Here is a 13,148-nt window from a genome sequence, read left to right as displayed (position 1 = left end):
CAAATTTATACCACCTAGGAACGCACAATTTATTTTAGTAAACATGTTTTAGTTACATTTTGAAATTTTTTTTTTGTACTCGCTTACAAATCTGGATTACATATTGTTTGTCATCTTCACTTCTTGCTAAAACGTTAACATATTCTTCCGACAATTTTACAGCTCTTTCTGCATTGTCATTGACTACTCTTAAATTTCTTACAATTTCTAAACCTCTCAAATATCCAGGATCTTCTAACCATTTACTGCTGTCTAATTGAAGAAAGCTGGTATTAATATCAAATCTTTCAAAAAATTTCAAATTTTTTAAAGAAGAAGATATTTACATACAATACTGAGAGTTAAGAGTGCCGATTAAACTATAGTCAAAGTAGATGCTTTCCATTTGAATTCAACCGGGCTATTCGGGTCATGTTCTTCGATTTCGATGTAACTCAAATATGTTGCTCTCTGGTCAAAATAATGAGACACGTATTTTTTTGGTCGCCTGAAAAAAAAATTTTTCAAGAGTTATCGGCATTTTGTTTTTCGGCTCAAACTCGACTTTTTTTAATTATATAAGAAATTTTTTTTTTTAAATGCCCATAACTTGGTAAAAAATTAACCGATTTTAATAATTCTGGGTTCAAAATGATCGTTATTACTTACACGAGCGACTTCATGTAGAAATAATTGCAAAAAAGTAGTTGAAAATTTTTTATTTAGCAAAAAAGAAAAAAAATTGAAATTTTTTCCAAATTCAATATTTCAAAAAGTGTATTTTTCTTTATAACTTTTTCCAAATCAAGAGGACACTTCAAACTTCAATTTACCTGAATGCCCAGTCGCTAAAATGAGTTGTTTTTGAGTAATGAATTTTTGAGTAAAAAACCTGTTTCGCACTTTTTGTTTTTTGCAAAATAAAAAAATTTCAACTACTTTTTTGCAACTGTTTCTATATGAAATCGCTTGTGTAAGTAATGACAATCATTTTGAACCCAAAATTATTAAAACCGGTTCAGTTTTGACTAAGTTATGAGCATTTAAAAAAAAAAATGTTCTTATATTGTATTATTTAAAAAAAATCGATTTTAAGCCGAAAAACAAAATTGCCGATTGCTTGAAAAAAAAATTTTTTCGGGCGAACAAAAAAATATGTGTCTCATTATTTTGACCAGAGAGCAACATATTTGAGTTACATCGAAATCTAAGAACATGTCCCGAATAGCCCTTTTGAATTGAAATGGAAAGAATCTATATAAGAAATTACTTTTAATTACTCATAACTTAGTCAAAAATTAGCCGATTTGAATGATTCTGGGTTCAAAATAATTGTAATTGCTTACACGAGCGACTTCATGCAGAAACAATTGCAAAAATGTAGTTGAAAATGTTTTATTTTGTAAAAAACAAAGAGTGCGAAACAGGTTTTTTACTCAAAAATTCATTACTCGAAAACAACTCATTTTAGCTACTGGGCATTCAGCTCAATTTAAGTTTGAGATATTCTTTTGATTTGGAGAAAGTTATAAAAAAAACAAAAATACACTTTTTGAAATATTGAATTTCGAAAAAGTTTGATTTTTTTTTCTTTTTTGCTAAATAAAAAATTTTCAACTACGTTTTTGCAATTGTTTCTACATGAAGTCGCTCGTGTAAGTAATTACGATCATTTTGAACCCAGAATTATTAAAATCGGTTAATTTTTGACTAAGTTATGGGGATTTAAAAAAAAAAATTTCTTATATAATTAAAAAAAATCGAGTTTGAGCCGAAAAACAAAATTGCCGATAACTCTTGAAAAAAAATTTTTTCAGGCGAACAAAAAAATACGTGTCTCATTTTTTTGACCAGAGAGCAACATATTTAAGTTACAGCGAAATCGAAGAACATGACCCGAATAGCCCGGATGAATTGAAATGGAAAGCATCAGTACTAAATATGCTTGAGTGCGCATGTGCAAGAAAAAACCAAACCATATGTTGGCAGAAATGCTTGTAAAAATAATTGAAAAAGACATTTCATAGCAATGGACAAAAATTGATGCATTTTTTCAGAAATATTAGTTGATTAGATACTGTAAATGGAAAAATGTTTGAATAATTTTTACTTGGATCTGGTGCATTGATTATTTTTAAATATAAACGTGAGAAGTTTACTACAACAATAATAATTTCGCTGCAAAAGTGAAAATGTCTGAAATTTACACACAGTTCAACTCTAACTTCGATTAACTATTAAAGGAGTCAATTTATCGAAAAATTATAGGAGACCTTTTTTGTAGAGAGTTAAAATTGCCATCAGAATATGTGTTTTTCATAGCTGTAAATTAGCATACTAGCAAAATCCCATGTTATGTATTGTTGTATATTTAATAAATGCGAAATATATCGTGTTTGGGGCAAGGTTTATGCAGAATATTAAGAGCTGATTTTGATCTGATAATTTTTCTTAGACGGAAAACTAAAAGTTTAGGGGGCGACGCAAGAAAAATAATCAAATTGATAAATAACGGACACCCTACTATGAATACAGGTAAATCTAACATATCAAAACTCATTATGACCCAAGCTTACCTAATCCAAACTGACCAACCGAAACTTGCACGATACAGTATAACCGTTCGCAATTTGCTAAAAAAGTAACTTCATTAAGTAACTTTTAATAAAATCATTTAATTCAAAAATGTTTCATTTTTTAACAGTATTTTATGTTCAAGTTAGTCACGCTTGTATTACATGGAAAAAACTCAGCTCGGGTTGCGTTAGATTCGTTCAGGTTAATGAAGTTTGGTTAGGTTGATCTTAGTTACGAATTTCCTGTAAGGTTATGTTATTTTGTGTTATGCTAGGTAAAGATACGTTACGTTTATTTGTAGATGTTTTCAGTCATCATAGTACAATGCAATCGATTCAATTGTGTTAGTGAAGTGAGATTAGGATAAGTTATTCAAGGTTACGTCGAGTTTGGAAAGGTTGGCATTGCAAACTAATCAAAATGACTTCCTTTTGCAATGCAGAGAAGCAGCACAATGGGTTCGATTGTCTGTTCGACTCGAGAGTGTTCTGTTTTTATTTTATTTCTACAAAAACGTTCTTCACTCGGAATGGACACAGGTACGAGTAAATATACCTAATTATACACGTATTTCGCGATTAGTAACGGAGAACCGCATTAAATTTGCAAATATTGTATGTAGTGAACAAAACTTTCAGTTTACTGATTTTTTTGTTTTACAAATTTTGTTGGCTAGTGTTCCTCCAGAGTGCGGTTGAATCTTTCGACCATTTCATCCGTTGGCCGGTGCAAGGTTGTTGTACGTGTTTTTTAATTCCCAACAAGCAACACATCTCTTTGAATACTGCGAACTCGAAATTCCTTCCTTGGTCTGAATACAATTCAATAGGTACTCCAAGCCGACTCACCCAATTCTGCACAAAAACCTCAGAAATGGTTTTGGCCTATTGGTTTGGTAGGGCGTACACTTCTGGCCACTTACTGAAGTAGTCCATAAACAACGATAACATATTTGTAGTCGGAGTAACTTGTTGACAACGGGCCCGCCCCATCCTTGGCCACTCGCTGAAATGGTGAACCTGCGTTGTATTGCTGTAACGCACCGTATTTACAACGAAAATGTCGTTTTCTAAACATATAGACTTTATGATTGCCAAGTCTAGATCTATGCTCGGCTTTGTAGTAAGGAATTCAAAGGAATTCCAGAATCTTCCTTCGCTGAAGAATTTGTATTTTTCTTTTGTTAGATCAAATCTCGAATATTCCAGCATTATCTGCGATCATGCGTTCATTTTTAAAAAATTACAATGTTCAGAAATTTTTCCGTAGATTTGCAATTCATTCCTTTCATTGGCCCTGTAGTTTGCCTGCATATGAAAGTAGATACCTTTTGTTAGCATTGCCAAGATTAGAAATGCGAAGAAAAATTTCATTGGTAGTGTTTATAAGGAACATAGTCACGAATCATATCAAATGCCACTTTTTTCTGGAACTAATACTTTTTAATTGTCCTACCCGTAACCTTAGACTCAGCAATATGTTCCATTTACCTAATTACAGGACCAATTTTAGTCGTAATGAACCACTTACTCGTTGTATGATACATATAAGGCAGTCTAACCAATTTTGTAAAAATTTAACTTTTTGAATTGTGACCAATGTATCTCACCGTATTGTTTACTATACATTAGTATTAGTAATTTATTTGAATATTACTTCAGTTGATGAAAGAATGAATAAATTAAAAATATAATAATAATCTTCCACGAATTCTCTCCTTTGAACCTTTCGCTGTCATACACTCTGCGCAAATTCGAATCCATTCGGCTACTGATTCCAGTAAAACCTCTGCTTAATCTTCTCCATCGTTTTAGTGATTCCCAGATGACTTCCAGTAGACCCATTGTGGAGTTCGTCTAACACAGATGCAATTCTGGTTTTAGGCTTTGTAATCAGATCACGGGAATCATCTCCATCTTCGCTTTCCCATACACGTTGCAGAACTTCTTCAAATGGCTTTAATGTTATTCCACTGTACTCAGTATGTCTTTGCCACTGGGCTTTCTTTCACCATTTCACTTTTGGATGGTCTCTTTCCAGCGACTTTCGATTCTATAATCTTTTTCAGGCCAGCATCACTCAATTGACTTTTCCTTATTGCACTTGGTTCCCACTCATCATCAGGTTTTAAGAGCATTGACCTGATGTTAACAATCTGCTCGGATCTCTCGACCTTGGGACAAACCTTTCACTCGATATGACCGCCGAGAAAATGAATCCGCCTTACCATATTGGTTTCCTTTACGATAGATTAGGTAACCCAGGTTGCTTGTCTACGATAAGACACTTGGTGGCCCTGAGGCCTATTGTGATACCAGCATTTCATTTTCATCGCCTAACTAAGTTGCTTAAATCAGTTCGATTTTTTAAGAAGCTAACTAACTAATCCCTTCAGTGAGACATTTTCCAAATTTTCGCCGAGATATTTGACACGGCTTCTTTGAAGTTCAGAACATTAGCAGAGGAGGTGTTGTACCAACTGAATTTCTTCTTCAGTCCACAACTCCTGCACAAGGTACACCCATTTTAAGGCTAGGGTTCCAATAGTGCAGTGACTCGTTATAACACCTATAAGGACGCTGGTAGTTGATCTGTTGAATCTAAATGGACATTTTGTAGTTTTAAGATTCAGTTTTGGCCAGAGCACTTTGAGGACCCTGCAGTAAGTAGTCACAGACCACCTTTTATTGGTTTCCGCTATTACGCTCAAGCCAATGGCGGTGTACTGTTCGTTTAGAGGAATGATTATGTCCTCTACCTCTGCCTGAAATTCAAGCTCAGAGTCTTTCCTCCCACACTCATACACTGTTTCATTTCCCTCCACTCCAGAGTGGCCTGGGACCAAACAAAATGTGGGGTTGTCTTGTTACATAAACGAGAGCGACCACCTGCATTATTTAACACATCTGAAATTTATGTGCGTCAAGGCCAGTGCCTGGATCGCTGATTGACTATCAACAAAATTGGTTAGCTTTGCCGGAGGTAAGGTAATTATCAGGTCAGTCCATAAGCTCGTGGGTTTTTAAAGGTGGTTTTAAAATCAATAAAAAACATGTTTAAAGTTTTTATTAATCAATAATATATTTTCCTTCATTATTTCGATGTCTTCCCATCGTTGTTTGTCCTTGGAACCAAAATACGCTTCGATATCCCTTTTTATAGCTTCTTTTGAGGAGTAGTTCTTGTTACTCATATGGGATTGAAGTCCACAGAAAAGGTGATAATCACAAGGTGTAATATCCGGAGAGTGTGGTGGATGCGGCATTAGCTCCCATCCGAGCTCGTTCAGCTTGCCTAATGTTTGCCTTGCGGTATGACGTTTTGCGTTGTCGTGGTGAAACAAAACTTTGCGTCTATTCACTAAAGACGGTCGATTTTTTTAAGTGCCTCATTCAGATTTGAAAGCTGATGGGAATAATAATCGGCAGTTATTGTCTGGTTTGGTTCCAGAAATTCATAATAAACAATACCGGCCATATCTCACCAAATAGATAAGAGAATCTTATTGGGGTGAAGGGTGAAGGCCATCTCTAGGGGTCGGCTCTGGTGTTTCACCTTTATCTAACTATTGGCGTTTGCGAACAGGATTATTGTAAAGGACCCATTTTTCATCACCAGTAAAGATACGGTTCAAAAGCTTTCCTTATCAAGCCGTTGCAGTAGCTGAGAACGCACATTCACTCTCTGCTGAAGGTTGGCTACGGAAAGTCTATGCGGAACACATTTTCCCAGCTTTGAAACCGTTCCCAACTGAACCAGGTGCCTCTGAACTTTTCCATGCGATGAATTTAACCTATGAGCTATCATATCGACTGTCAAATTTGGCTCAGCTTCCACGAGTTCGAGCAAGGCGTCGGAGTTAAAGCCTTCAGGACGACCACCGCGCGGGGCATCCTCCACGTCGCAGCTATCACTTCGGAATTTTGAAAACTAATTACTTTTGCGCAGTCCTTACACTCACGGTATCCTCTCCGTTAACAGTGTTTATTTCTGCAGCAGCAGTTATTGCATTTTTACCACTTTTATAAAAAAAATCCTTATTTCGTTTGCAGTGGTCGTCATCAGTATAGGGAGGTCTCATCCGAGGCTTTTTTAATCTTTTCATTGGGAGGGATTTTTAAGTGGCGGGTCCCAAGCCCTGCGCACAACCAGCTATCCTGGAATGTTTCGCCTGCTCACGTTAGCTCACTCCCGAACGGGTGTTCGGAAGCTACCCAGATGATACGTGGGCTAATCCCGGACGTTGTGAGCTGCTTGAACCATATGTAGAAGAATCTTCCTGGCCTCTCCCAAGTGAATAGCGATCAGTAACTTTCCCCACTTGCGTGGACTTCTACATATGGAACCATCAAAAAAATTAAAAATATGCCTCCACGATTAAAATCACTTGTTGAATGCACAATATATCAAAGAAAATATAATTAGTTTCGTTGTATTCCGCGAATAATTTTTTGTATGCAAAAATCGTACAAAAGTGAAATTATGGGTAAAATACGCACGAACTTATTGACTGACCTGATACTTTGCCTACAGCGCAGATCTCAGCTTGGAAGACGCAATACCGGTTTGGGAGTTTAAAGGAGCAGTTTAAAGATAATTGTTCCGAGTATACTCCCGATCCAGTAGCATTGCCCATCATTGTGCCGTCAGTATAAATATGGTGACTACAATAATATGATATGACTCTGATATGCCAATCCTTTATATGGGGTATTCGTATTTGACAGTATTTGTTCAGATCTATCTTGGAAACAAGATAACCTGTTTTCAATGCGTCTAGCAAGTGTTCCGAAGATAGTAGAACTGATGCATGACCATGCGTATTTTCTTTTAGCATGCCTGCTGCTTTAATCCTCGAAAGCTCCATAAGCCGAAATGCTTCTGATGATCGTATTGTACGCCAAGTGATTTATATACGGTTTCAGACCACAATTTTTGGTATATGACTTATTAGAGATAAAGAGGGCATTACAAGCTTTCTTGATTCTTTCCTCGGTGTTCCTTTTCAAGACAGCTTTGAGTCCAGAATTATCCCAAGATACTTGGCTTCGTTTGATAGGGTTAGTCTAACTCAATCAATAGCCGGTAACTGAAATCTCGGTATCTTATATCTTCTAGTGAACAGAACTAGTTCGGTCTTGGCTGGTTTAAGCATTATACCGTTTAAGGTTGCCGACTTAGAAATTTCCCTTAACGCTGATTGCATAAGCCCGCTGATAGTCGAGAGAAACTTCCTTATCGCCCGCGTAAGCAATAATTTCACAGGTCAACAACGTTTTGTTCTAGGAAAGTGTAGGGTCATTTTCGAAGTAATTTTTTGCGTAGAATCCGAATCCGGGGTTTAAATTGCTCTATCACGTCAGGATTTTGACATATCCTAACCTAAAAGTGCAAAAACGCTGTTTTTGCCCATTTTTGAGGTTATGTAGCTACGCAGATTTTGCTCTTCATAAAAAAGTAAAAGTCTTCCTCTTTTAAATGCCGTTGAGTTTGCTTAAATATCTTTATTTTTTCAAAATGCGATATCTCAGTGAAAAATTGAGATATTTGAGCAAACTCAACGGCATTTAAAAGAGGAAAACTTATAATTTAAAATATATTACTATGTTTACTTTTTTATGAAGAGCAAAATCTGCGTAGCTACATAACCTCAAAAATGGGCAAAAACAGCGTTTTTTGCGCTTTTAGGTTAGGATATCTCAAAGTCCTGACATGATAGAGCAATTTAAACCCCGGATTCGGATTCTACGCAAAAAATTACTTCCGAAATGACACTACACTTTTATAGAACATTCCGAACCCATATTTTTGCAGACCTGTGTTTTTATTCTTTTCTTGCTCATGATAGGTTAGGTTAGGTTAGCCTGGTTGGCAATAAGCCACGCATAGACCTTTTGGTCCCTAGCGATACCAGATGGAGACCGACCTCTATGAATCCCTAAAGTAGACATCGTGTAGGATGTCAGCGCTTTTGGCGAATCTAAGTAGGTCTGGGAGCTCCGCTTTTGAGACGTCTTCCAGACCCTCAAACAGTGGGGCTCCCAGGCATCTTAGTCGCGTTTTTGATAATGCCGGACAAACGCACAGAAGGTGTTCTAAAGTCTCCTCAACATCCTCTCTGCATTTTCTGCATTTGTCCGTGTTAGCAATCCCTATCTTGTACGCATGTGCAGCCAATAGATTGTGACCTGTTAGCATACCTATGATAGTTCTGCATTCCTTTCGCGAGAGCGTAAGTACGAATTGAGTAAGTTTTTTGTCGTTGGTTCTACACATGAGTTTTGCTGTTTTGCATGTGGTCAGGTTAGTCCACCTAGCTTTCACTTGCCTTTTCATGTGGTCGTCCATTTCATTGTATATTGTGTTTAGCGGTCTCGGTATGTCGTTCTCTTGTTCAAATGGTAGTCTCACAGCACTTTTTGCTATCTCATCTACTATTTCGTTCCCTATAATGCCTTTGTGACCAGGTACCCAGTATATATGCAGCCTACTGTTTTCGGCTAGCCTTTCTATGGCCTCCCTGCTCCGTCGAACATTTTTGGATTTAATACAATATGAGCTTATTGCTCTTATTGCTGCTTGACTATCCACGTATATATTAATTGTTGAGTTCTTTCTTGTTCTAGTGTAGGCTAGCTCCGCGGCCTTCCCCACAGCAAAAACTTCCGCTTGGAAAATACTGCTGTGGTCTGGCAGCTTGATAGACTGCCTTATTCCTAGTTTTGAGCAGTAGATACCCGCTCCCACTCCGTCTGGAGTTTTCGAGCCGTCTGTATAGATGTGAAAGGTTCTATGGCCAGGCTTCATACCTTTATGCCATCCCTCCTCTTCAATTGTAGTACGGAACCTTCTCTCCCAATTAAAGTACGAAGTCATGTAGTCTGTGCCACCTGAGCTCCACTTTCCTATTGAGCTGTGACCGAAGGTTCTGCAGATGAATACCCCCGCAGCCATTAGCCTTCTCGCGGATTTCGCTGCCAGGTTTTCCGCCATGAGGTCAATAGGTGGCATGCTGAGTATCATTTCCAGCGCCGCCGTTGGAGTGGTCTTCATCGCTCCTGTTATGCACAGAGCAGCGAGTTGTTGAATCCTTTCCAGCGGCATTAAGTATGACAGTTTTTTTGTCGCAGTCCACCATACTAAGGTTCCGTACAGCAATATCGGTCTGACTACTGCTGTGTAGCACCAATGCATCAGGGAGGGTGATAGACCCCAAGTAACGCCCAGCATTCTTTTACATGCGTACAACGCATTACTGGCCTTTTTCACCCTCTCCTCAACGTTGTGCTTCCACAGCAATTTGCTGTCCAATATTACTCCGAGGTACCTTGCATAATCTTTGAGAAGTAATTCGTTGTTGCCTAGCTTCGGGAGGTTCCACGCCGGAACTTTGTACTTCCTGGTAAAAAGTACCATGTCCGTTTTTCCCGCGTTTATCCCTAGCCCTGCGTGAGATGCCCATTGGTGTATCGTTTTGAGAGTGTTGTTCATCACATTACTGATGGTGTCCAGGTACTTTCCTGTAATTACTATAGCTATGTCATCGGCATATGCCACTAGTTTAGGTGCCCCTCTGTCAAGTTTCCTAAGAATTTCATTTGCTACTAGTAGCCATAATAGCGGCGATAGTACCCCACCTTGCGGAGTACCTCTGCATGCATATTTGGTGACGGTCGCATCGTTCCACTCCGCTCTTATCTTTCTGCTAGCTAGTAGCTGCCTTATCCATAGATAAACCGCGGGTTGCACGTTAAGTGACTCTATGCTATTTAAAATAGCATCTTTTGTCACGTTGTTAAAGGCCCCTGATATATCTAGAAATACTCCTAGAGCATACTCCTTATATTCTAACGCCTTTTCTATGTTTAGTACAAGTGAGTGAAGTGCAGTTTCAGTGGATCTGTCTTTAGTGTAAGCATGCTGCGCTTTGGATAATTCGTCCGGCGCAATTGTGTGTCTAATGTATGTATCTAGAATCTTCTCTAACGTTTTCAGGAGAAATGAAGTCAAACTAATGGGCCTGTATTCTTTTGAGTATAGAGGGTTGCTTTTTCCCGCTTTTGGAATAAACACAACCCTCGCTTCTCTCCACGATACAGGAACGTAGCTGAACCTCAGGCATCCCCTGAATATCGTTCTTAACCATGGTACCACAAGGTGGCTTACCTTTTGGAGCATGGCTGGGAAGATTCCATCCAGTCCTGGCGATTTATATGGGTCGAAACTTTGTATAGCCCATTCTATTTTGTTGGTTGTAATTACGTTCGTCGGGATTTCGTGCACAATATCTCCTCTAGGTTCGAGATCTGTAATGTCCGCACACCCTGGAAAATGTGTACTGACTAGGTCTTCTAGAGAGTCCTCACAGCTGTCAGCCCACTCCCCGTTAATTTTTCGTATTGTTCTTGGCATAGACGGATTCTTGGATAGCAGTTTCCTGAGTCTAGCCACATCGTTAGTGTCTTCCATACTGCTACAGAAGTCTTTCCAAGATTCTCTCTTGGCTTTACGTATCTCTTTCTTGTATACTTTTAGTAGATCCTTATACTCTTTCCAACAGAACTCATTGTCACTCTACGCCTTTGTGCTCCTAATTCCCTGTTCCACCAGGGAGGCTTCACCTTGCGTTTATTACGTGTTGGAGGGCAGGATCTTTTAAAGGCTTTGACGAGAGTAGTTGCAAACAATTCAACCCCTTTCTCAAGTGCGACGTGTGACTTGTATTTCCGGGGTATCATTGGTGTTTTTGATAGTATATCCCTATACAAGTCCCAGTTCGTATTCTTAGGATTTCTAAAGGATGTAATCTTGTTCTTTGAGCGGAATATGACCTGAAAGCTTATGTATCTGTGATCAGAGAATGAGGGCCTACTCAACACTTCCCATTCCTGAACCATAACATGCCTGCTTGTGTAGAGTGTTAAATCGAGTACATTCTTCGAGGTTGGTCCCACATATGTTGGTTCTTCACCTCTATTAGCTATTTCTATGCTACTTTGAAGAATATAGGTAAATAGTGACTCACCTCGGCCGTTTATATCTGCACTTCCCCAGACCGTGTGATGTGCGTTTGCGTCCGTTCCTACCACCAGAGCGTGCTTCTTTCTGGCAGCTGTTTCTACCAGCTTCCGAAGTTCCGTCTGTGGTGCTTCTCCATCATGTGGCATATAGCAGGACCCAAAGAGTAGCGTCTCATCCTTGCAGCCCTCCAGCGCCACCACTGTCAGATCGTCTGAAGAGAGATTGTTATCAATGTAAGAACATATACTTTTTTTGACCAATATCACTGTTCTTACCTTATTTTTTACAATCGGGATGTATGTGTTGTAGTTGTTTGACTTTAGACCGGAGACTATGTTGCCCGATGCTATCCATGGTTCCTGGACTAGAGTCACATCGTAGCCGACTCGCTCTATGTTGAGCAGGAGCTCGGCTGAGGCGTTCTTACTTTTGTGGAGGTTTATCTGAAGGACTTTCAGCATCTGGCTTCAGTACCTTCTCGGGGTTGGATACTACCTCCAAGTCACCCTTCTCCACTTCCTGTATGTTGAGGGAGGCTTCCATGATCTCTTCTATACCGAGATCCTTTTCCACCTCCCCCGCAGCGAGCATGTTGTGGTTGTCATCTGTCGGGTTGCGCTTTTTGAGGCGAAGGTGCACGCTACCAACTCCCCAAGCCATCCTCCCGAATCGCGCGTAAAGCAGGTCCTCTGCCGGCTTGTTGATTTGGATGATATAGTCCTGGTCTCCATCAGCGGTTGCTGGTTTTGCCACACTCAACACTTTCCAATCGTCTGTCGGCACGTCCGTGTTTTGTCGTTGTAGTAGTCGCAGCGCATATTCCGGTTTTACCACTCGCGGAATGAAAACCTTTGCCTTCGGTATTGAGGGAATGCAGCTGCGATCAACAATTTCCAGTGATGCCCCCTCCCACAGGCCGTGAAGCGTTTTTACCGCTTCCTTTAGCCATGTGAGCGTGGGGTCATCCTTGCATTTTATGATTTTGACGCCGCTGAACCACCCTGCTCCGTCGAATGCTGGCATGGGTGCGTCCGGCTCTGCGTCCATTTTTGTAAACAAGGTTTCCAGTAGCTTCATTTCCACTACCTTCCACCGTTCCTGTGACATTCGCCCGAGCTGGTCGCTACGGTCAGTGAGTGCCACTATGAGATGTCTCTTGGCAATTTCACTGGCCGCTGCCGCTGCTTTCGATGTCGTAGGTCTTTCGTCATTGTTTTTCGGTTTAGCCATCTCGTGCCTGTGCTTCTGCTTTTTTGATGGCCCTGAGGCCTCACTATCCGCAGAACGCTGCCTCTTGATGGCTAGCTCTTCTTCGATTTTGTTCGCATATTTCGGATTGGAAGCCGCGAACATTGGCTTTGTTGCGTAGAAGGCCCATTTTTGATCTCCTCTCTGGCCCAAGCCAACCGTTCCTCCTCCTGCCTCGTCAGGTTGGACTTGCTGCCAAATCGGTCACAAACTTTGACCGCGGCCTTGTATCGGGCTTTGGCCTTCAGCTTCTCTTTATCAGGCTTGATCCTTGGTCTGATCTTGCTATCCGAAGCAGCACCATTGGATCCAGCCGGAGAACG

General features: G+C 39.8%; 1 protein-coding gene across 1 annotated transcript; it reads right to left on the bottom strand.

The window, feature by feature from the left end:
• Positions 1–12,000: 12,000 nt before the first annotated feature.
• On the bottom strand, positions 12,001–12,807 carry LOC129250811 (uncharacterized). Its single transcript, XM_054890396.1, has one exon. It carries the CDS (start codon positions 12,805–12,807, stop codon positions 12,001–12,003), a length of 807 nt encoding a protein of 268 aa, XP_054746371.1.
• Positions 12,808–13,148: the final 341 nt, after the last annotated feature.

Source organism: Anastrepha obliqua, chromosome 6, assembly GCF_027943255.1.
Source record: "Anastrepha obliqua isolate idAnaObli1 chromosome 6, idAnaObli1_1.0, whole genome shotgun sequence".
NCBI classification, from domain to species: Eukaryota; Metazoa; Arthropoda; class Insecta; order Diptera; family Tephritidae; genus Anastrepha; species Anastrepha obliqua.
This window is presented reverse-complemented; position numbering and strand designations above follow the sequence as displayed.

Bases quoted from the DNA above. Each gene is read 5' to 3' on its own strand.
- LOC129250811 (XM_054890396.1), bottom strand. From the start codon at position 12,807: ATGGCTAAACCGAAAAACAATGACGAAAGACCTACGACATCGAAAGCA.